Consider the following 25,559-nt stretch of genomic DNA (forward strand, 5'->3'; position numbering starts at 1 on the left):
GGAATTGAGCATTTGGAAGAATATTCCAAGCTATCTCACGCCGTAGAGCGAAGGACAAACTTTCTACACTTCTCGCTAATCAATAAAAGCAGATACTTATCGTGCGTTTGCTGCGAAAAACTAATCGAAATCGCGACAGTTATTCACACTTTTCACTGGTTTCCTTTAACTCGAGTTGAACTTCTCTAAGTTGTAGGATCGACAGTCTGGTTTAGAAACTAATTTTGCAACACTAAAACGAGCGGCGTTGTAATTTACGATTCTCTCTTAATGTTCTTTCAATGTATATGTACGTGTGTATGTACCGTATCTCATGTTCGGAGCGTTGTGGCAAGAATGATAACGGTGTATCTTCGAAAACTATCGGGATTACTCCTTTCATCTTTTCATTACACAACTCAGACTTCCCTGGTTTATTTAACTATAGCCTTAATCTAGCAAATATATTATTTCCTTACTTACTTTTATGTATAAATACAGTTCAGTGTGTTGCTATAATGCGCGAGATTTTCCCATACGTTATATATATATAACTTTCGGCGGTGATCTTATGTCACCTCTTTCAGCGCGGGAAATATTTCTTAGCAACCAGGATGTTTACTCCGTGAGTGGCAGTGTAAATGCAAATAAATAAATGTAAACGATATAGAAAGGCGTATTTTCATTTGCGAAAAATCTAGGATAATGTCGTTTGATATTGCACGAGGCAACGTCACGTATCGCTCGTTCGCGCGATGAATTCCGTCCGAATTCGAGAGTTGCCTCGTGTCGTTCCGCCGCGTTCATCGTCGAGCGATCAGACAACGTTCTTCAAGATCCACGGTACGAACTTGGATATCCGCGTGCAGACGCCCGGTAGGTTGGCTTCCGCGCAACCGATGCCCCAGGATATGATACCAGCGAGAAAGTACCTGCCGTCCTTTCCGCGAACCTGCAGAGGCCCTCCGGAGTCGCCCTGTGTAACGCAAGAGCGCGAGAGTCTCTCAATGTTGAAAGTTTGAAACGCATACAGCGAGTAGTTCGATTATAGGCACGCACGTATGTACATACCTGGCACGAATCCTGCCCGCCGGTCTCGTAGCCGGCGCAGAGAAAAATTTCCGGTATGAACTCGTGTCTGCCGGCCCTCAGGAACATCGACTTGCACCTGTCATTGCTGACTATCGGCACGGAGACCTTGGAAGCGAGATTAATGAAAGTCGGAGGAGAGTGAACGTACCCTCGAGGGGTTTTAATCGTCAAGGCAACTCGAATTACCTCCTGTAACACCGTGGGCAATGTTCCACCCTCGCTCAACCTCCCCCAGCCGGTGACCGTCGCGTTCTCCCCGATCAGGAGGTCGTCCGTGGCCGGCAGGCAGATGGGCGAGATGTGCGCGGCGAACGTCAAGGAACTCTCGAGCCGCACCAGCGCGAGGTCGTACTCGTACGTGAAGAAGTTGTACTTGGGATGCACGACCTTCTTTGCGACGCCGCGCTCCACGTGGGGCAGCTGCTCGTGCATCGACGAGAAGTCGTACTCGCCGACTCGTATCCGGATTTGCGACGTCAGCAAACTAAAACGGGCAGGGTGTAAACGGTGCGTCTCTCGAAAGATGAAACGGCTCGGCGTATACTCACTCGTCGACGCAATGACCCGCGGTGGCGATCCAATTCTCGTTGAGTACCGCTCCGCCGCAGCGGTGGGTGCTCGAGAAGCCGAAGAAGGAGGTCCTACGGACGGACACCTGCCAGGGCCACCGGCCGAACGACGCGTCCTTGCCGCCGACGATCCTCGTTTCCGGCCGCGGGAACAGCGGCGGCACGCCGCACTGCATGTTCTTGCTCTCGTCAGCAGCCGCGACCGTCATCACCGAGCCCGTCCCCTTCTCGCTTGCCGCCACCTCGGTGGTCGACGATCCTTGCATCGTGGCGACGCTCGTGGCACTCGTGCTGCTCGCCCTGGTCGTGCTGCTCGTAGTCGTTATTGTTGCCGTCGCGGTCGTTGGACCGGTTGTATCGCTGGCGGAGGACGTCAACGTGGACGGCGTCGTGCTCTGCATTGTGGTCTTCTTCGTGGGCCGCGGCCTGGTTGAAGTCTCCAAGTGGGACGTCGTTATGTAGTGCGCCGAGCCCAAGGGCTTTTGATACTCGGTGCTCTACAAAATGGAAAGGGTTAACGTCGTTGCAACCGAAGGGGTGGCCACGATTAGTGAGGAAAGTGGCGAGCAAGAAAAACACGTTTCTTGCCCAACCAAATACTACAATCTTAACTGAAATTACCTCTACAAGCAAATGCTTATTAGGAAAATCAAGAAAATACAATGTTTCGGGGAAACCTAACAACTCATCATGTAATCGGCGGGACAATATTTTAGCTAGTGGTTACCCCCTAATATCAATAATTAATGAAAGAAAACATGGATGTACCTGTTGCGACTCGGTCGGCTTCAGGCTCGGTCGCGGCGGAAAACTTTCCGGGCTATTCTGAAGTAGACCGGGACTGTCGGTCCAGTGCGGTTTCAGGGACGGCCTAGGTGGTGTCCAGCTGTTCGACCAGAAATGGGAACTCGTACCTAAAGACGGTATTCGTACGGTCTCCGCCACGGTGATCGCGGTTATCGGCTTGGATGACGAGGACGACGAGGACGAGGAGAACGACGTCGGCAAGGACGACAGGAATGAGGACGATGACGGTTTCTGTTTTGTTACGAAGGCCGGCTCCGTGGTCACTTGCCAGTGAGAGGTTTGTGGCACGGATCCGGCTGCGCTAGAATGAAAGATAAATTTTAAGCTGGGCTCGGTACGCAACATATGATATTTTACTTAATGCGATAATGATAGTCCTGTTTTTGCGGGTTGGTAACATTGGTGACGTTTTAACACGTAAAGACGAATAGGACGAGGCAGTTGTTATATGTCGAATTAAAGTGACAACCCTGATCTTCAAAGCCCATCTTTAATTTCTTTTTATTGATGACTGTCAACGTTTTTATGACCAGCCAACTTGAAATAATGGATAAGAGCCAAATACGGGTAATTTTTTGTACGAGTTTAAACTTGGACATAATGCAGCGGAAGCAACCAGAAACATCAACACGGCGTTTGGAGAAAGCACAGCTAGTGAACGAGCAACTAGGCGTTGGTTCGAAAAATGTCGTTCGGGAGATGTAAGTCTTGAAAATGAGCCTCGTGGTCACCCTGAAACGGCCATAGACAACGACGAGCTGAGGATTTTGGTGGAATCCGATGGACGTTAAACTGTTAGAGATGTTGCGTAACAACGAGGCGTCCACTATTCGACATTTACTCGACATTTGAAAGTAATTGGTGAAAGTTTCATTTCAAAAACGGCCGTTTCATACGCAACAGCCTTATATCATTATTATATGATAATAATGACGATAATAATAATGTAACTGTAAATCTTTCGCGCGATAATACAGACAGAAGGTATGGAAAGAGAAGCGATATATTTGCATATGTATCGCTGCTTAAACCAGTATGACTTGAAAACGAGTTGCATACCTGGTGGACGGCTGCCTGGCATATGTCGGCCTGACGGTCGTTGTTGTCGACGTCTTCGTGGACAATACCCAGTTGGGCCTCGAGATAAAATTCGGCCTATGATCCGGCTGACCGCTCACCGGCCGGTAAGTGGTCGTTTTGATTGAGAAGTACGGCTTGGAGAAGTCCGTCGACGATGGCTTCGACAGTGCCGGCTTGGTCGCCCAGTGCGGCCGCTCGGTGTGCACGAAATTCAACCCTGGATGTGGCTCTTTCCCCGTTTCCTGGCGGAAAATCGATATTCCATTAAACTCGCTGCTTGCATCGCGCGCCGAAAATAGCTTTCTTAACTGCATACGTTATAGTTACAGGAATAGTTTTATTAAACTTTTATCAAGTATTCGTCACGGCGTTCCTAATTCGTTAATAAATGGAATAAAGAAAAGAAAAGAGACGCACGTCAAATGAGTTTCAGTTTTAACTTTTATATAACTCTATTGTAATTTTCTGTCAGAATGGGCGTACGAATTTTTGTAAGTTGATTTAAATCGACTCTGGAAATTAGTCCGACCAATTGGAGAAAAGTGAATATATACTCTCGGCGATATGAGAAGAATGTTACACAAGAAATCCTTCGAAAGTCATCTCGCTGAATCACGAGTCATAATCATAGAGTCATCACGCGTTATAATAACAAAGTTTCCTTCCTTACGCTTTCAATGACGGAATTGACATTCGGTCGATTTATCGTTTCCTGCACGCTGAGATCGGCATCCTCGGTCTTCCCATCGTCCGGTCTCGATTCAAAGGGCCTTTGATTGCCCGGTTTACCCGGTTTGCCCTGCTTGTTCGGCTTGCTCGGGCCGATCGAGCCAACGATCTCGTCAGCGGCGTGCTCCTTCCCCGGCAAGCGTATTATCAGCGTGTTGTGCGTCTCCAGCTTGTCCTTGAAGCCCGGTTGGCTCTGAACAGACGACGGCTTCTCACTCAGCGCCCCATCGTTCGGCCTAGTTTTGTGGTGGTGAGAATGACCCACGTGATGACCCGGTCTCTTCGTTCCCTGCGGCCTCCCCGCTGACCACGCGTTCGTAGACGTGGAGGACACCGCGGGGGTTTGCAGTGCCTCGACATCGTGCTCGGACGTTGGCTTGGCGTGCGGCCTCTTCTGCAGGGGCCTCCCGACGCCATGCGAGAACGGTTTCATCGGTCTGGTCGAGCCCGCGCCGAAGCCGTGAGATCCTGAGTAGTGATGGAGATTCGGCTTCGCGGTGCTTGATGCTGTCGAGGACAAGTCCAAGAGGGAAGTTGACGTCAGTCTGATGGTCTCGTTCCCGATTGGTTCTGCCAGAAGTAGACCTGGCCTGAGTGTACTCGTCGTACCGACGTGCTGCTGCTGCTGCTGCTGTTGCTGCTGCTGCTGCTGATGATGATGATGAGGAAGAGGACGGTGAGACGTGCTTATCGTGTTTACCGTCGTGTTGTGAACGCAACAACTGCCGAACATGAAGGTATCCACGCACACACCCACGTGCGTCCCCTCGGACTTGATGCACTCCCACACGAACATGCACGTGCCTTCCTTACTCTCCGAACCGGGCACCTTGCAGGGCTTCGGAGTAATTTTGTAACCTGCGTGAAGTGGAAAAGAACTCGACTATTGCGGGCGTTTCCCCATCCTTCAACGATCGGCGCAGCCCCGGACCTCGGGCCACGTCGATGTTAAAAATGCCGGAGCCGACAAACGGCGAGTATCTCATTTACGTCTCCACGTGCGTTCTCCGTTTTAAACGCAACCGACTTTAATCTCACGTCTCCATTACATACATTTCTCACGTCAGAGTCCGAAGCCGGACGTCAGCGCGTGCAACGTTAAATGCCTGATGAAAGCGCGCTAACGTCGATCATACTGTCTCGACGAAACATTTAACAGCTTATAATTTCGCGAGAGGCCCGCGTTTCTATGCACGCCCTCTGAAAAATCGTGCGAAACGCGCCCCCGGTAACGCGATTACACGCATTAAATCTGACGGGCGTGCTAAAGGATGACGTCGCGTGACACCGTGTCGCGCGGTACAGCACGATAGGTCAGATCGTGCTCGACAATTAGACTGTCTTACATGTTACACATGAGATCTACCTCGCCGTCAAGTTCGGTGAAAGTGTACCACTTGTCGAAGCACGCGTGAGAGATCGTGTAAAAAAAAAATGAAACTTAATAACTGGAAGGAGTACGTAGACCTGGGCCGAGTCATTAACCGAGTCATGGTAAGACTCGGGTAACGTAAATTACGACCGCGGCGATGTAGGAGCTTCACGCAGTCGCTTTCACCGCTAGAAACACGATCGTGTCGGCCTGCGTCGCGTTACGTTATAAAAGGGGAAGCGTTCGTATCAGGAAGGAAAATTTTATCGCGGCTTTGGAGTGTCGCGCCTCTGCGGCACGACGGTTCGACATTCGAAGACCGATCGTTGGATCTCGTTGCAAAAAGTATAAATTGTGCGAGTCACGTCCATCTCCATCAACGCGGATTAACATTGATCTCGGTTTAACTTACTTTTTATCTTCATCTAGTTTCAGGAATTGGAAAAAGGTAAAAAAACTCAGTTAAAACCTTGGCCTTAAAAAACCTAAACTGAAAATTTTTATTTAGAAAACTAAGAAATATGAAGAGTAAATTTGGACACTGTAAACTTGTATTTAAGGTAAACTTAAAGCCTACTTTAAGAATTTAAAAGAAAGCTTTAAGAATTGTGAAAAGTACGCGATACAATTGATAATATCGCATGCGGTTTTCTTCTTGCGAGAAAGTGCTATGCCGCGCGGCCCTCTAGCGGGAACTTCGATAGGCTTGGCCATCTAAAATTAACTTTAAGTGTCCAAAGTTACTCTAAGATTTCCTGAGTAAACTTTTAATCTCTTTAAGTAAACTCTTAGATTTGAAAGATTACTGTTGGAAACTTTAATTTCATTTAAAGTAAATCTACGCTGGTAGAAATGGGCATGAAACACCGCGTCGCTATATACACTTGAAATTTATTGTCGATTATTCCGATTGCGGAATTGCTGTGCGGAGGGTGCACGACTCGACTCGAACGACACATTTTCTTCCCTCGCGAACGTCTGGAGCCGCGTCTTCGCCGGCAGAGCTCACAGCTGACTGCGCGGGAATTGCCAATTATCTGGGAGCGAGGGGAAAAAAAATAATAGCTAAAGAAGAGCTTCTTCTCCCTTCGGCCGGGGACTCGTCGAAACAAAAAGAAAGTAGCGCCTTCTTTCGCTTTTCTTTTCTCACGCTCATGCACGACCGACTGCACCTTGACCGAGTTCTCCTTCCAATTAAGCGTTATACATTTAAGGAGAACCTTCGGCGGGAGAAGGATGCCGCGCAAAGGGAAGACGAGCGCGAGAAAAAGAGGAAGAAACAGGGAAGAGGAGGAGGAGGAGGAGGAGGAAGGAGGTACAGCAGCTGCAACGCTCGAAAGTACGTACGGAAGAGACGACGCGCGCGAGGGAGAGACAGGGTGGGTGTCCGCGGCCGAAAAAGACGCGCTACAGGGAGCATCCGAGATGCGGCCGCGCGTTTAAATCAGCAAAAGAAATATTACTGACTGTGACCTCGATTCAGCGTGCTGAGAGACCTGGCGATGCCCGACCACCAGAGAATCGTGGCCACGTAACCGATCCACCGCATCCTGATCCCTGCGAACAATAAGAAGCGTTATCGTTAGTCCGGCGTGCCGATCGGCTATCGTCCGGTAGCTACTTATCGTCGTCACGTGTCAATTTAGAGCAGCGCGCGCGTCCCCTCTCCGAGAGCGCGTGTAAATCACGGGGAGTCACGCGAGCAGCGCCGGTGCTGTTAACAGTTAACGCGTGCTTCTCGCCACGTCGATTGCGGCACCGACAGGCGGTATATAAATTTTGTAATTCTATATATTAAGAGCTTGTCAGCAGCATGCGAGCGTCTAACGCTCACTCTTTCGTCGCGTCCATTGTCTATTGTCTGCCACGTCTGCGCTCCTTTCTAGTTCACTTTCCCGTTGCACGCTTCTCGTATTAACCCTTTCAGAGACGTATCTAATCCCACAACCGCGTGCTTTTTCTCTCTCTTAGTGAAACTACGAATAAGTAAATCGTTACGGGCGTACCGCAAAGATCGTGCAACTAAATATCGCAATTTCTTACGTATCTTCCGCGCAGGTGAAATGTATTTTAATTTATATAATATAATTTATATAATATAATTGCTTACGGGAGAGGAATTCACGGGATATTAACTGCGTGCTTAAAATTCCAGCGATATGTATTTGCTTTCGATGTCTTTTTGGGAACGATGAGATGAGAAGAGAAAGGTAAAAGTAACAGGCTAAAGTAGAATTTGCGTGCTCAATACTAATAAAATACTCGATTAAAGTTTGTTTACAGTTTGATATTTTTCATCCGATTTATCTTTAAATCGAGGAGAAAAGCAAGCATTCAAATTGAGAGCAAAGACGGTTATCGCTCAGAGTGAGAATGGAAATTTATATCTAGTAAATTCCACTTTGTGGATGTCAGATTCAACACAGATATCTGATATAATTAAGCGAATTAAAAATAAATCCGATCAGCTTCGAACCTTCTCACTTTATGTATTTCAATTTTGATCGGTGTAATGAAATTTTTCCGCCCATCGAACGGTTTTTGCAGTTATAAAGCTTTCGCGCCGGGCTTTTCGTGTAATTTAAAAATTAACGTTACAAAAACGCAGCCGGCGTACATGCCGCCGGCACGTGCATTCTATAAATCCATCAGGACGTTCCCGAGGGCCCGGAGAATTCTTCATTTCTTTCTAGTCTATCGTTTTGCCGGCAACGATTTGAGATCGACGACGCGATGGTATCTCGACGGCGCGACAGGTGCATCGGACGCGCGCTAAGACGCGTCGGCAGGAACAAAAAAGGTACCCTGGACCGACTTGTCACCGAATTCTGGCCCAGCATTCCAGGTCATCGACGCAGCGTCGCTCGCTTTCGAATGCCCGATCGAGGATACCATCGTCTTGGAACTGTCTCGTCATCATCATCGGAATTATCCTCGCCGATGTTACGCGTTTCGAATATTTCTTGCATTCTTGGGAAGATAGGTTCGACGGACGCGTAAAAGTCGTCCGAAAAATCTAAAAGTGTCTGTCCCCATATACGTATATAATTATTCCCGTGTCACGTGCTATCTTTGTCGTTCGCGTGTCTCTTTCTTGGCAATTTTTCACGCGGATATTTCCTCTCGTATAAAACTCAATTTGTAAACTTGGAATCGGAGTATGACGAATAGGAGTCGTATTCCGTGTGCGACTCTGGCGGGCGCGTCGCGTCTTGCGTAACTTTTACGGATATAAAAATCCTGGATGCGCGTCTTGGGTAACTTTCTCGATATCTAGAGAAAACAGATGCACGCGTTGGACACATTCTGACAAATCGATATTCCTTTTCCTGCCGCAATTTATACATTCACATTTCAAGCTTTTACACCTAGATGTTGCAGGCTGTTTGAGATCAAACAAGTTAGTTGAAATGCACATGAAATTTTGTCATCTTTCTCAAGTAGTTAAATTTAAATACAAGTGCTATGCGCGCACGTTGGACTTGATCCTCGGCTTCTTAATGTAAACGGCCGTTGTAAAATCGGGTCTACGGAGACTACTTCCACGTGCTCGAGACAGTGCGCTCTGGGACAAGGTCAAGAAGCAGAATATAGAACTGTCGCTGGCCGGCCGCGACTTCTCTCACTGCACCGGTAGCTGCGGTCGCTGCCACTCGAGGCAGAACATGTACCAAGGACGAGCAAGAAGAAGCGCCGGATGACCCAGTGATCGCGGATTTCAAATCGCGTTTATCGATCTTTTCATGACCGCCGGATAGGAGAAGCGCGGCAGCGGATGTACCCATTAGCTGAAATAAGCGCTCGCTCGAGAGCTCGCGTGTCGAAGGGGCTTCGGAGGGAAACGTGTGATTCGCGAATTAATATTTATAACGATCAAAATCCCCGGCTCGCGAGGCATCTTTCAGCCTGCAGATAAATGCGCTCGAGTAACGTTGTTCGAAATATATGTGCGTCGGGGCCGTAAAATTATGCAGCTCGTAAAATATGTTTCTGCCGTCAGCGCGCCGACGTTAATGAAACGAATATGAATATGAATAAGCCACGCGCGATTTACGCAGCCGCATCTCTCCGTTGTTCAATTAAAATATTTAGAAATGTGAGAACGCGCGTGCAACTCCAACGCGCCCGATCGCTCGATTTTTATACCGGCTCGCAAGTCGTATATTTACTAACGTCGGATTTAAAGGCGAATCAGTCAAGCGCGGGTCCATTAGCATTCACGGTCGTGACGGGATTTCGTAATGCCCCAGGATCTCTCCTCCGTTGACTTCCCAGTTCCCAGGCACGTGCCACGTGACGCGTGAGATGTGTACACGACTATTTCAAAGAGACACGCCGTATACCCTACAAGTCTAACTTATAACGTAATCCTTTATCAAATCAATAAAATTCACAAGGCTCTCGTGTGGTAAACACCAATTCGAGGGAATAAAGAGCCGTGACAGAATGTTAGTGTTTAAATAATTAAGCTCTTTAGTCGACATTAACCGACCAGTGTTTTAATACAGAAAATTTATTGCGAAAAATATTATCTCTAGGCGGGCGTCTCAAGTGGTCGAATTGGTGAAAGTAGAGAGTAGGGAAGTCCAGGTTCGAACCCTGGCTTAGGTAATATTTTTCACCGCTGCTTTTTTCGGACGCCACCTCTCAGAGCGAAGTGGCAACCGAAAGTATCCCGCCACACGTACCCCTTTAAGGGTATAGTCCTCCAGGTTGGAGGTTTCCTTCGGCAAGGGTTAGCAGCCTACCGAAGATGAAGTAAATCCAAATGCTCAAAGTACCAGAACAAACGGGATAAAACAAGCTTTAAGCCTAATAAACAAGGAAGAAGTAGAAGAAGAGGAAGAAGAAGAGATTAAGACCCTCTTTGTTCCCTGGACACATCGATGTACCGCGAAAACAGAGATCTCGATTAAATTTTTTTTAGTACATTGTACTTTTAATACCACATTATAGGAGACTCGCTACAATTGACACTGACAATGAGCAAACTACAGTGCTAGAGCAATACAGTCATGTTACAAACGCAGCAAGAGCAATGGCCAGTAGGCGCAAGCTAGGCTCCAGTGAGTAATAATCGACAGATACGGGCACCAACGTAAATTGCAACGTAATGGCACATACCCAGATAGCACACACAGTTCTATGAATATTCTTCTGGAGTGCAAGTATTCTTAATTTCAGAATATTCCAACCAAATATTTTTTTAAATATACAGAGATTATTACAATTAGAAATCGTATGTTCATAACGAAGAAGAGCGTTTTTAGAATATTCGTTCAGGATAATTTTCGAATATTCAACGAGTTTATGTATTGCACATTGTTTATTGCGAAATACACTTATCTTATGCAAAAGGCAGTGAAACCTGTGATCATACCATATATAACCGACACGCTATAATCGCTAGATTATTTTGTTCACCTTCGAAAAATATTTATAGTAGTGCCAGCCGAATATTCCACAAGCATAAAATAAGTATATAAGAATGATCTATGGAATATTCCAAATATTCTTGGAAATTATTCTTAAAATGTTCATACAAGTGTCTTGTGCTATCTGGGTATGACGAACGAGGTCGGGCGCGGTAAAAACGCCACGAGTGTCCTGTCTCGTGGTAAAAGGCAAGAGCGTGTTCATTGTTTGGGATTATTTCGCGTCTACGTGCTCCTCGAGGAGAGCATTCCGCGGCGGTAGCCGCGTTCCCGACGCACGTCACCTACCAAAGAAATATTCCGTAACGACTAGCGGTCATCATAGTTACTCGTCTTCTCTCATTTCTGCTTAATCGTTCGCATCCGACAGCGAATGCATCCCGAGAGTCTCACGTTCGTAACAAGTTCGCGCGACCTATTCGCGTTCCGCTCGCGACCGCGTGTCTCGCGTTAAAAACAAATGTCTAAAGAGAGAATTCACAGCGCTGGAAGGGGACGAGGGAATAAAAGAGATCGATCTTGCAATGCGATTAGATCGCTTGCATCGCTTTAATCGCTTCAATTAATTTCGTCATCAGCGTCGACTCGCTTCGATAAAAAAGTGTGCTGAAACCTTGCAATGTACTGTTAAAAGTGTGACGAAAAATCTTTGAGGGAAATTGATCATAAAATACACATCGGACAATCGCGTTACAATCTAATTTTGCATTTCTTAGAAAATCGCCTCTTCCCTGCCGGAAATAATTCTACTAAATTTTAGAAAAAAAATATACTGCCAGAATCTAAGAAATTCTATGTAAATTTAAAAAGTGTTATAAAACAATCAACATGAAATTGCTAGAATTAGAAAAATTTTGTTAATTTTCGTAATATTCTACAAGCAAGTGGATGTTTGAATTCTTTAAGATTTTGTTGTTTCTCAAATTTTAAAAACTAGTAAAGTTTTGTACTAATTTTTACACAATTGTACATTTTCGTGAAATACTACTTGCAATAATTTCTTGATTTGAGAACATTGTAATTTGTGGTACTATTTCGTAGATATTTTTACAAAAAAAAGTTAATGTTTCAACGAAGATATAAAAATTTCTACAAATTTCTATTTCAAGTCAATGATTTGTAGTTTCCAAATTTACAAAAATCTTGCACGATCTTCTCTTAAAACGGTGCCTATGCGCTGTTGATATCAAGGCAAGCTGCCTTCTGTGCCAGTGGTGCGATATATATGCATCGTAGTTATTTTATTTCAATCGTCGCGGGTGAATGATCATCAACGCGACAAAATAAAATCGCGGCAGCGAGCGCGCCGCGGCTCTAGCACTGATTCAGGAAAATATCTCGCCGGCTGCTCAACGGTGCTCACGCCCTCCACGTGGAATTGGGTTCTCCACACGGCGCTTTAATCCTCGCGTAATTTAATTTACGTCTTTCCCCGGTACGTTCAAGCGGCGATGGCAAGTTTAATGAGCGGGCGTAACAGTTCTCGCAGGAAATGGACGATGATTAGGGGGAGTAACTGAACGCGGTGTGCTCGCGCTTGTGCGGCTTCGCGCCGTGAAGATATTCGGTCCTTGTTCCGGTGTTGCTATGGGAAAGATTTTGCAAGTTTCGCGACGACGGCACGGCGGGGCCTTTCGTCGGGGCGCGATTATCCGCATTGCTTACCCGGTCTGAGCGATCAACGCGCGCGTCGCGTGATGATCGGCGTCGTAACGCATCGACGTACCGATGTGTCGAGGAGCGATGATGGTGCGCGAATTAGAGCAAATCGGAACGACGAGAAACGTACGTGAGCGCCTCTCTCTCTCTCTTTCTCTTGCTCCACGTGGTAGGGCAACAGACTCGAGCGGCGCGGCCGACAAACCGGCGGCGCGAGCGTTCATCAAGCGAATGTTTTCGCCTAACGATGTACGGGCGAGCAGGTACGACATTGCGATACGCGTTAATAACAGGTAGAGGCGGTGGAACGGGGGTGTCCTGCCGGCGATATGCGCCACGTGGGACGTGGGTGGGACGCGGCGGTCCGGCAGGATGCGCTTCCATAATCCAAGGTCTAGGCGTCCCGTTGCACGGAGGAAGCCGAGCGAGGAACGTGGAATGGGGAGCGCCGGCAGTTTGATAAAAGCGCACGAGGAGGAGACGAACGGTCGTGCCGCTCGGCTCCGCTCCGCTCCGCTCCGCACCGCGCCGCGCTGTATTGCCGGTACCGGTCCGGGTCCCGACGCGATGCCGGTTTGGATTCGATCCGGCTGCGATTCGATCCGACTTTACGCGAAAAAGCAGAATCTTGTGGGCTCGACCGATACCGATCGCCCCGGAAGTCTCGGGTCACCGCAGAGTTCGGCCGCGAGATTCGGTCGGGACAGACCGAATCAGCTTACGAACGGTCCAGTTTTCCTGGATATGCTCGAATTTAAAGTGAACCAAATGTAGATCTCCATTTGGTCCTAGCGTATTAACCGCAGACTGCTTATGAGGCAGCTTCCCGAGGGAAGAGGATAGTACGCATTTATTTGGGCGTCTGTCTTTCTCTGACTCTCGTGATTCACACCCACTTAGGGCTCCACTGCCTCATAAGCAGTCTATGATTAATGTGTCTGTACAGGATGTCCCAGGAGGACAGGTCAATATTCTGGGAGGTGATAGTATCGGTCGTTTTAAGCAAAAATGCTCATATGAATATACGTCCCATTTCCCACTGTTTCTGAGATAGCTATATTTGAATGTACAGTTGCAAAGTTACCGACAAGAAAGAAATGCTACGTACTGTTTCTAATATTTATCGTTCAAGTGATACATTTTCTACAGATCATAAGCGACGAAAGCGTCGACGGTATTCTTCAACAGCAGCAGTAGCGCTACCGTCACAGAAGCCGTGAACTGTAGCATATCTGCGTATTCGACATTTGTGAATATGCGAGGCATTTTGAACATTTCTACAATGTTATAGGCTCTACAGTCATGTAAGAGTAAATTCCCGCAGACGTTTGTAAGGTCGGATGAAGGGTGAAGTGTACAGAAAGAAGTAAAGACACGAGACATTCAAGTAGCTTTATCTCGGAAACAGAGGGGAATGGGACATATATTCAAAGGAACATTTTTGCTTAAAATGACCGATACTGTCATCTCCCAGAATATTGACCCTTCCTCCCGGGACATCCTCTAGATCCTAGGCGATCGCTCGTTAGGGCCTTCGGCGATCGAGAGACTTTCGGTGATGCAGAAGGTATCTGTGAGCGAGTCTCCGTTTGCGCTAAGAGGAGAAAACTCGCTGTCGTCGCGACGATCGTAACTCAGGCGTCGAATGACGGACGCGACGGTGGACGCCGCGCAAGTATTCCGGAAGTGTGACAACGGTAATGGATAACTGGAAATCGCGCGCGCCATCGACACTACGGACGACGTACCCAGCACGCGGTCTCGGCGATAGCCGAGAATATCTCGGCTACCGTCCCATCCGAAGTCACGTTCGACATCGTGACGGTATTTCAACGGCCACTAGATAGATCATAGCAGCTGCACACAGGGATCACAGCAGCCGTTTACGCTTTAACGCCTCTCGATCGCGGCTGCCCGTAACACGACTTTCCGCGGCAGACTTGATATGGACACCGCGGGATAGAGTCCCGATCAGTTTTGCAGAAACCTGATTGAAAATCCTAATCGAAAATCGCCTGACGCTAAGGTCATGAAACGCCTCATAAGCAGTTTATGGTTAATATGTCTAGACAGGGTGTTCCAGGAGGAAATGACAATATTCTGGGAGGTGATGGTATCGGTCATTTTAAGGAAAAACGCTCATACACTGAGAAAAATGTCCGATTAAATATAATTGGATAATCCAATTACATAACAACAAACGGATATATCCGATTACATTGTATATCCGATGAAATATGTGATCGGTTTTGCAAACAAATCTCATCGGTAACAGCATTTCAACGGATAAATTTTATCGGATGTATCCATAATTTAGTCGGAAAACGTAATCGGAAAAATTAACCATCGGAAACACTGTTTCATTGGTTTATCCGATGAAAATTTTTCTCAGTGTATGAATATATGTCCCATTCCCCACTGTTCCCGAGGTAGAGCTATACATATTTACCAACTCGCTGTATAATTTGCTCCGGTCCCCTTTGATATAGCTTCGTTGAATTTACTCGTGATATTAGTAAGACACGTCAGTACTGTAAGTTTAAGTGATCAGTTGTAACAATCGCAGCTATTCTTCAAGTAGCAACACGATCGTCCCGCTTATGAAGCGTGTCGTTAGGATTAATCTTTTCACTTTGTTAGTTTAGTGGAAAAGAATTGTGTATAGAGTTTTAATTGGCCCTAAATGTTTAAGAGGCGCACTCCTATCGACGAAACTTTAAGAAAAAGTATACGTCCATATAAACATGGGTCAACGCTTAATTTCTGAGCAATAATGTAATTAAACAATGTACAGTTTAACAGAAACAAGGGAGAATACCAGACGGGACATTTTTTTAAGTTGCTAAAGGTTTTCAAGACTCTTCCAAAACGTGCAATAATTTTAAAACTAACCGTTTCGAAACGTTTATTATATTTATATCGACATTAAAAAAATGTTTGGTAGACGTAAACGCACCCCTAGGACACTAATTAATAAAAAAAAAACATGTATAAGTACCAGAGTCGAAGTTTTAATCCTCTTATTAGCTTAGAATAAGGTTAAACACAATTGTTTTACTCATCTAGGCCTCAAATTGAAGTTTCAAACCGACTCCGAGGTCAAAATGAAGACAGAATAGTATAATTGAGGCCCATTCCGGGACCAAGTACTCGGCTCGGGTAATTGGTTCAATGAAACTAATTATTAAATCTAAATGCCTGTCTGTTAGTTGTAATTCGTGTCGAGCTATGTTTTCCAAACCGCAGCGATACCTGGATTGCTCTCGGACCGGACTGGTCCGCTGGATTTGGAAGTCCACGAGTCCTCGTAATCACTTCATCCGCGCACACTTGGAATCAACGTATCCTCGTGACTCATCTCGTACCCCGCACAACGACAGCCACGACTTTCCGACGGCATGGTCGCACCATGGGGAAACCACCATCGTGATTCACCGTGATTCACGACGTGGATCAGCCTGGCCGAGTTCGTCGGCGCCGCGCGAAGGACCAGGACCGCGACTCAGCTCGTCATCCTGGCAGAACCGATCGGGCAGTTGAAAAAAAAAATTAATTTCCTAGCGTCGTCGGGGATGAAAGCTGTGCGGATTTCAGGCGGCGACGATGTCTCGAATGAGATTCGACTCGTGTGTCGGATAGATCGACTAATTGTAAGTGGACCTCGAGATGCTCGATCGTCAGCGTTGCATCGCAACGGACCCCGTCATCGATCGTCTGACCGCGCCGTGTTAGATTAGAAACGCACGATTCGATCGTGGAAAAAGAAAAAAGATTTCTGCGGCAACACCGAACTCCTCTACGATATCCCGACGTGGACATCCGTCGCTTCATCAGGAAACCATTGTTCGCCGTTTAATTCCGCCGACGTGCATTGTCTCGCGTCACGGCTGACGTTTCTTCAAATTGCTCGGCGCACTCGTTAAATAAGTAAACAAATAAATAAGTTTCATTTTCAATTTCTTCGAATGACGTCGAATCCGCGGGTCCGCTGGGAAACCCAAGAGTCCGATCAGAGGCGGGAAACGAGACGCGCGCGCGCGTGTGCGAGGACAAATCGGCGAACACCGAGGCGAGCAGCGAGGACAGGAAATTCGATCGCGCGCGCGGCACTAGAATAGAATAGCGGGTCGAAACCGAACGGTTGAGGTTTACCCGTGACGGACGCCGGGCTGGTACTGAACGGCTTAACCGGTATACACAACCACTGACCGTCATCATCGCAGCCATCACCGGTCTCTCCCTCTCGTTCTTTCTCTCTACTCCTGTTTTTCTTTCCCTCCTCGCTGTTCGCCGTCTCTTCTTCCCGCCGTGCCTTCGTCCACCGCGTCTTCGTCCACCGCTAACTATTATCGCCACCGTCACTCGACCTTCTTCCAGCGCGCGTATCTCTCACGGCGATATCGTCTTCGGGACGCTCAAGGTTACCGGTGAAAATCGACCGCGGGCCGCGCGCGAAAACCGCGGTGGGACGCGATTCGAGCGATAATGGGAGGCTAATGGGAAAAACTGATTGCGAGGCGTCCCCGATATCGCGAGTCAGGACCCGGCATCGCACTTGGAAGGAGGAAGGGTAGTAGCCTCTACGTTACTTTCAGCTTCCGCTTCGCTACCGTTATGCCACCGTTGAGGGGAAAGGGATTGTTTTCGCTATTATAATAGTTACTGCCCGATACATCATGCACCGTAGGCTAAGAACGGCATGTCGCGTGACTCGTTTGACTTTGCTGCTTTCTTCGTGGACATTACAATGTGTCGCTACGCTGCTGTACCGTTTCTCTCTCTCTGCATTCTGATAATATTGCTATAAAATATACAAATTAAGAGACGCGGTAACGAGGACTGCCATATGCAGAATTCTTGTTCCGTTCTCGATTAAGTGTACACTGGAAGCGGGACCGGGAAGAGAAAATTGAAAAGTCAAACAAGCACACGCGCGATTGTCGATAAACAGAGACCGTACAAGAATTCGTGGTAAATACATTTTATCCCTGTGCATCTTTAATTAGCCTCAAACGATCGGCAGAACCTCGGCCGACTACCGCAGGCGCGTGTACACGTGGAGCATCGCCGAGACGCGACGTGGGGAAAATACGGGGCCGATTTCGGAAACGCGGACATACGAGACACCGTTTTCTCTCCGTCCCATCCGGGGACCGTAGAAACCCGAGCCGTGGCGTGGCGAGAAACGAGAATGCGGCACGGGACACGACGTGGACGGCCGCGGACGCGACGACCGGTGCGGAGAGAACGGTCCGGCGGAGGATGGGAAAAACGGAATGATGAGGAAGAAATTGAGAAACCAAGTAAGGGCGATTACACGCGTGACCGTCAATGAAGATTGTACGATAATTCGTCGTTAATCTGTCGCTTCGAACGGACGTGCGCGGTCACGTACGCCGGTAGCGTTATCCGAGAGAGAGAGAAAGAGAGAGAGAGGGGGAAGAAAGAGAGCAATAAGACTCCTGTAGAATGGGATTCGAAAATTGCCCGGCAATTTTATCAATTGCAACACTGCCTCTATGCGCCTAAAGGATTTATCTCGACGAGACTTGTACTTCGGTTCCTCGACTGGCGCGGGCAGCTGTTATTACGAAACGTAACGCGCGAACAATTATTTTTCGTACGAATTATCATGCGGTACGTAGACCTGGAAATTGCAGGGAGGCTCGCGACCGAGTCGAATACCGACAACGTTTGAACGTACGAGCGAATGTCGGGGTGCATTTTAGACGGCAATTTCGGGGACGAGCGACCCACGTCGCTACGGGAACGTTGCCGAAAATGAGGCGCTCGAACGGCGCACGGAGTCGACGGGGCTTCCGTCGAAGAGGAGAATCGAGAAAACTTTCAGTAGCTGTTAATCTCCGGGCAACGTTCAGTACCCTCGATTACCGCGTCGATTACCGCGTCGTGGCGTAGATGGCATACCAACGGAAATTCCTTTAACTAGTGCGAGATAGAAACTGTCGTCTTATCGGAACAATATCGCGCACATCACGTCTGAGGGTCAACGCGGTCCAACGCTCAGCTCGCCTCTAAGGGCCCAGTTTCGCTAACGTCGGTTAACTGTTAGCCAGTATCAGCCCACTTTCTATCTTTCTCTGTGTTATTATCTAAGAAGAGATGGAGAATCGATTAATCTCCGGTTAAAGCCAGCGCTACGCTATGCGCGATTCGTGATTCGCAGAAATTCTTTGGACATTCGTTATTACTTATTACCACACTATTCCTGATTCGCAGTTTATCATTCGTAATATGTTATTTGACGTTTCGTGTTAACTTCAACAATGTTTAACTTTTACCTGTCGTTACAGGACTTGCATCATAAGTCTACAATTAGTCTACAATTAGTCCAGTTTCAATATTAGTAAAAAAAACCAAGATTTTCGTCAAAAACCGATCGGCTAGCGAATCACCGCGAATGGCGAATTGCGCACGGCGAATCGACCAATTTTTCCTCAACACCCTGCCGAAAATAATTCTACAAAATTCCACAAAAAAATTAAATACAACTGCCAGAATCTAAAAAATTCTACGTAAATTTGAAAAGTGTTACAAAAAAATCAACATGAAAATGCTAGAATTGAAACACTTTTGTTAATTTTTGTAATATTCTACAAGTAAGTAGATGCTTTAATTCTTTAAGATTTTGTCGTTTCTCAAATTTTTAAAACTGGAAAAGTTTTGTACTAATTTTTACAAAATTGTACATTTTCGCGAAATACTACTTGCAATAATTTCTTGATTTGGGAACATTGTAATTTGTGGTGCTATTTCGTAGATATTTTTAGAGAAAAATAAATTTTGTTTTGACAGGTTGGAAAAAGACGGTATATGGATTCACTTATTGTTGGTAATTTAATTGGCTACCTCCACTTGTGCCAGGTCCTTGGGAGTGTAGCTCTAGCTTAATAGTTAACCGACGTTTGTGAAACTGGTCCTAAATGCGACAGCGCGTTTCGAGTTTAACGCCTTCTTCCGCCAAACGCTGTTCCCACAGGCGTTTAGGATAAAATTCCTCGATCGTTTCGTGCGGTAAAGCTTTTGCCTCGTCCTCGGTGCCATCGAACGTAGTCGCGCGCATGGTGTACCGCGATGAAATTTTACAAGCGTAAAGTGGCCGCGAGTCGTATTTTAGTTAGGTCCTGTTGACGGTCACCAACGGTGTCTCGCATGGCACAAACGGAAAGTTCAGGTCACCGATGTCCGCTGCGGCATGTGTGAACGTGTTAAACAAGTTTAACTCCCTCGTGCTCCTTTTTTGTAACGCGTTTCGTAACGCGCTTTTATACAAACGCGATATACGAGCTTTTTCTTCCTACAACACCTCCATGAGCGCGCGACGCGTCCCCTCTGGTCCAGCTTATTCCTCTTTTTATTTATATTTAATTGTGACGGACAACGAAACTATACGAAGCGTGCAAAGTGACGAGCAGCGAAACCGTGGCCGGCGCGCGGCCGGTTAATGAGCCAGTCGTAATTGTTTGAGTTTTCGATCGGCCGATACCCGTTTGTAGGCTGATCCGCTCGTGTAAGCACAGAGACAACACCAGTCGAGCGTAAGTACAGATTAGCGGTAACTCTCTCGGACGCACGGCGCGCCGTGGCGCGGAGCAATAGCCGTGTCCCATTCAGGTAAAGGCCAGTTTACACGCGGTTTCCTCACTCCCGTCTGCATTAAGCGCAGACGAGCCGGAATAAAGAGGAAGAGGAGTGGAACAAGTGGCCGGTACTCACAGTTTCTTTCGGGACGGCAGAGGAACGTTTATACGCTGAATCCGTTTCCTCGGCGGGAATAAAGTAGGCGGCGTAGACAACATCTTTATACTGTTATTGCGACAAATATTATCATATGCCTCGGTGGTCGAATTGATGAGACGCCTAGAGAGTAGGGAGGTCCAGGTTCAAACCCAGGCTGAGGTAATATTTTTCGCAAGAAATTCTCTGTATTATTAAAGATGCCAGGTATGGTCGAGGAAACACTGACGTTAATTACCGCTGGCGACATTGAAGAATTCTGATTAGTTAAATATTCAGATTCCAATGGACATCTAAAAATCTTGCAGAATTTCCGCATTGTACAAAATTTAATTGAAAACGAATTCCTTGACTTAGTTTAATAACTTCATTAGTAACGAAGTTAATATACATAAGATCAGACCGATATCGACGAACGTTTCGACCGTACTTACTGTTAATCTTCCTCAGCGTAGCTAAAAATAATATATCATAAATAATAGATTAGATATCCATTGGAATCTGAATATTTTAATAGTTTTTAACCTTCATTTGTTCGTTTTTTGCTATTTAATCGGTTTATCCCAGGGACATTTTTGCTCAGTGTAGGCAACAAAATTTTCCAGCCACGCGGCAATGTTTATTTTCCGACATTTCATTCATCACGGCCGCCCGAGGAAAATATATGGGCACAAGATATTGGTTAATGACGGCATTATTAAGCGTGGAGTAATTTTCGTAGTGAATCGATCGCAGCTCAATGGGCCTAAATGACCGTAGCGAACTGCCGCTATGCCCTAGAGAAACGTCTTAGTCTCTCGATGCCAGTCATCAATGCCAAGGCATGCGTCGCGATTGAGAGAATCGGCGAACGATCCGGGGGAGAGATGCGAGCGAGACGGAACGATAAGATGATTAATCCCTCTTCTATCGGCTGACACGGACCCAACACTCTCTAATGACACGGCCAATGTACTTTAAGTTCATTTCCCGTCCTCTCGCTCCTGGATGGAGTACCGTACAGCTCGTGATTAGTGACCGAACCCTTTTCGAATGTATTCAATCATACATATTACGTATAACTACAGTAATCACGCGGAGAGATGGCCGCTAAAGGAAACATCATATTCTCTTCGGGGCGCGGAGAACATTCTAATCTCATGGTATTAATACAGATCCGTATGCCTTTACGAAATAAACGTTGAAAAAAAGTCTGCCATTCACGCACGCAATTCGGCTTGAACGAAGTAATATAATTTTTTTTGCCGCACAATCGCGGGCAGATCGGTAAATAGAATAATTGCGGCGCTCCAAGTCTCCCGATTGGCCGCGATCTTCCCGGAAATTCTTGGCGTACACGCGGTCGTTTTTTGTACAGTGGCGACTAGCGGCGGAGCCGCGTAGGGTGGGCAAGGTAATCGATCGAAATTTCAATGAGCGGGCAAAGGCGGCCTCGTCAACGTAAACCTGTCATTAATGCTGGGCATGGAAGGGGGACCGGTCCATGCATCAATGTGTCCAAGTGTGATTACGGTCCTGTGGTAGCGAAAGCTGGGCGCTATCGTGAATGAAATCTTATTCTTATTATCGTGTGGGCAGGGTGCGGAGCACTCTCGGCGCATCCGATAGCCTCGTTGCCCCTCGCTACTTATACGGCGCGAATTTTTCAAGGGTGCGCCGTCTAATCGATTCAAAGTGATATACATATAATGGGAACCGGTCGAAATCGTTTTTCCATTAATCTCTCGCATGGTCCGGCGGAGATGGATATTGGCGTCGTGGCTGCCGTCGTGTAATGAGACGTTTGCGACGCTACTTCTCGGAAGTATCTGCGATTTTCTTTCCAACGTGACCCGAGAAAACGCGCCTGATGTATCGCGATATATCGGAAAGTGTGATGGACGCGGGGGGGGAAAAGAAAGGCAGCCTCGGGTGAAGGCTCGGATACATAAAACACGAATTTGACTTGGCCGTGCGCGATATTGTGCTTAATATTCATTTAATCGATTGACGGCCGTCATAAAGAAAGTAGGATGATTATGCGCGTAACGTTTAGACGCTACGAGAATTTATGTGGCCTGCGGGAGTAGGCGAGGGTCGAGGATGACATACTATTTGTAATATAATAGAGGACTTCATTTTTTAACCTCGACCCATGTCTGAACAGTTTCATCGCCGATGCAGTACGTTGACATTCAAACGGCGTGCGTTACAAATTATAACATTACTAAACTTTGAGATTTTAGAACCTGCTCGAAATGTTGTTGAATTAGTCAAAAGATTGGCAAAATTCGTATTTGAAACTCTGCGACTTTCTATAAATAACTTGATAATTTTTTATATATCTGTGTTTAAAGTTTCTTTGTCTTAGTTTTCTTGTCGATGCGCAAACGTCATTATTAGGTAGAAATTGTCATTAATTAAACTGCAGTTTTTTGCCCGCGATTATTCGCGATCATCTGCAGTGTGTTTACACGTAATGCTGCCAACCCAGTTGACATTTCGAGTGGAACGCTTAAATCCTTAAAACCCAACCCAGTTGGCACTCGGAGGGCAAAGGGTTAATATACTGTTAATACCGCGATGCGCGACACGGACGTGACACGTTGCGCCTTATCCACATCTCTATCGAATTACAGCTGGCGAGAAACTTTAATTATGGAATGGGCCGTCACTATTAGTACGTACACCTACCATTACGTTACACTCCGAGTGGAGCGCAAAATATACGAGGCTCTTTCTTGCTAATCCAAATGTATATTTCTTTCAGCGAGCCGAAAGACGTATCCCTCGTCACTCGCGGATCAATTTAATAATAATCCCAAGCGGAATAACACATTTGCGAGTGCCTGTAAACTTGAATGAGCATCGATCAAAATAATTATAATGTGTACGTACACGAGTCCTAACACTTGAACAATCTGAGTGGCCCTTGGGATAGACAAAACGAAGACTTCGCTCTACGGAAAAAATATAACGTATTAGTTTATTAACTGATTTATATGTTATGTTATTTATTATATTGCGATATACATTTTTGTATACTTTATGTCATTGAGAAGGATCGCATGAGACGATCGAAACGTTTGACTCGTTTAAATTTGTTAGTCATTAAATCTATTATTTCATTCGCACCTAACATCTGACGTTGGCTCTTCTTGTCTATCTCCTTTTTATTAATTTTGACGTTTATTAGTAGAGCCCTTAGAATATATTTATTAGGTAGTAATAACAGGAATTTTCTATCTTAACTAAACTGTACATAACGTCAACATATTAAGCCTAATAGCACGATAACAAGATTACAACGACATGTGACAAAGTGAAGAGCGATTGTGACGGCGGCTTTAAAAGCGCGTATCGCGCTGCTATTACAACTCGAGTTGCGTCACTCCGTCGCCTCGCGAACGGGCGCGATTCCTTCCGTGTTCGATTTTAATTAATCGTGGCGTTTAATCGGAATAATTAATTAGGCGCTTTCCACGCTCAGCTGCGAAAGTCGACGTTGGCGCGTACCTGAGCCGCGGCTTGGGCCCCGGCCGCTGGCAGGCAGCTGGCTCGGAAACTGTGCCTTGCTATGCGCCAGGAATACGAGCGCGGTAAGTCGTTTACCGTTACCGTTAATCGATGTCTCCGAGCATTACGTTTTACTCTTACTAATCCTCAACGAAAGTCCGCGAAGAGCCGGCGGTATGCACGGCGATATAAACGCTCGACCGTGTCGGCAATTACGGGTCCGCGTCTTTTACCGTCGAGTCAGTATTTCACTGCGTGTTTCAAGAACCGCACCGGCCGCCCAGTGTTACGGGGAGATGCAGTTATTGCTCGCGGACGAACAAGGATCTATGTCACATCGGGCACGGGCTTCGAGAAGAGAGACTTCGGAGTTTTGGGCGGCCTGTAAATTATACCGGCCGGGCCCCCCCCCCCCCCGAGGCGGATAACACGAATCCGCACTTCGCGCGGCTCTTTTGCAGCGCGACATAAGAGATAGATTTTGCTATCGTCGACCGATTATACTGTCATTTATTCCATAGAAAAGTCAGTGTAAGTCGAAATGTTGAGGCCCATATTTCGATTGTCGTTGTGGCAGAATGGAGGCGCGTGAATTGGTATTAACCGTAGAGAACTTCAAACAAGACGCTTATCTTCGATGACGTACGCTTAAACGAGATATGAGATAATGTGAATAGAAAAGTTATCGATCTAAGAATATTCCAACAAGTTGTGAAGGCACCCAAAAAGAAAATATGTAGAAAGGAGAAGTGCCAATGTGAGCCACAAAATGAACGGAACTCGGTTCTCACGATACAGAAACAGAATTTCTCTTTAATATAAAACGTTTCGACCCTTCTTCGGGTCTTCCTCAGTAAGACTGTAATAAAATCAACGAAAGTAAAAGATGAAAATACAGTAAAACTTATGTATAGATTGGTATAACAAAAATCAGTTACCTCATTTAGAACGAATAGAGTTTAACTTAGGAGGTCAGAGCACCGTGTGATTTTAGAATCATTCCTCGTCATATGCGTTAATATCAGTAGGTCTCTAAATGGTTCCAGACATGAAGAGGACTGAATAACACACTTCGACAGAGGGATGAGTCCGTAAGAACGATGTTAAAACGGCTGTGACACAGCAGTATCAAACAAGAAACCTAACAATAATAAAGTGTGGTAAACATGACGGGGTAAAATTAGTCATGTGTCTCAACTTTACCGAACAACAAACAAGGCGCAAAATTTAATTTATGTCCAGCCGAATCAGTTTCTTGTCCTAATAAAATTAAGTCAAACGAAATAAAATAAGTACAAAAGTACTGCAATTAAATCAACAAGGTAAAATGAAATTTAAAAAACTGTAAAAGTAATCAGATAAATAGCAAGGAAGTAGTCACGCGATAAATTTAATTTGTATTGTAATTTAATTTGTTGTTGCAAAAGTGAGATACAGTTAAAAGAAGTAACATTGAGAGATCAAAAGCAAAAGGCGAAGAATTACAATTCAGATAGGCTGAAAACTTGAAGAATACTTTGCGAATTCACTGTGCTATCTCTGTTTCCTCGTTAGAATTGAACATATGTTCTAAGCTTCCCTCTC

At 46.2% G+C, this 25,559-nt stretch overlaps 1 protein-coding gene across 2 annotated transcripts; it reads right to left on the bottom strand.

The window, feature by feature from the left end:
* Window positions 1-55: 55 nt before the first annotated feature.
* LOC105560829 (serine proteinase stubble) lies at window positions 56-17,198 on the bottom strand. Of its 2 annotated transcripts, XM_012010280.1 has the most exons (9): window positions 15,975-17,198; window positions 7,096-7,185; window positions 4,198-5,114; window positions 3,507-3,769; window positions 2,409-2,748; window positions 1,620-2,137; window positions 1,258-1,555; window positions 1,051-1,176; window positions 56-955 (listed from the first exon to the last, which is right to left on the bottom strand). In XM_012010280.1, the coding sequence occupies exons 2-9, from the start codon at window positions 7,175-7,177 to the stop codon at window positions 797-799; spliced, it is 2,703 nt and encodes a 900-aa protein (XP_011865670.1). In that variant the 5' UTR covers window positions 7,178-7,185; window positions 15,975-17,198; the 3' UTR covers window positions 56-796. The 2 variants fall into 2 exon arrangements, with proteins under 2 accessions (XP_011865670.1, XP_011865669.1); XM_012010279.1 differs by having other exon boundaries at window positions 56-1,176.
* Window positions 17,199-25,559: the final 8,361 nt, after the last annotated feature.

Source organism: Vollenhovia emeryi, unplaced genomic scaffold, assembly GCF_000949405.1.
Source record: "Vollenhovia emeryi isolate VEMERY1.0 unplaced genomic scaffold, V.emery_V1.0 DF939220.1, whole genome shotgun sequence".
NCBI lineage: Eukaryota > Metazoa > Arthropoda > Insecta > Hymenoptera > Formicidae > Vollenhovia > Vollenhovia emeryi.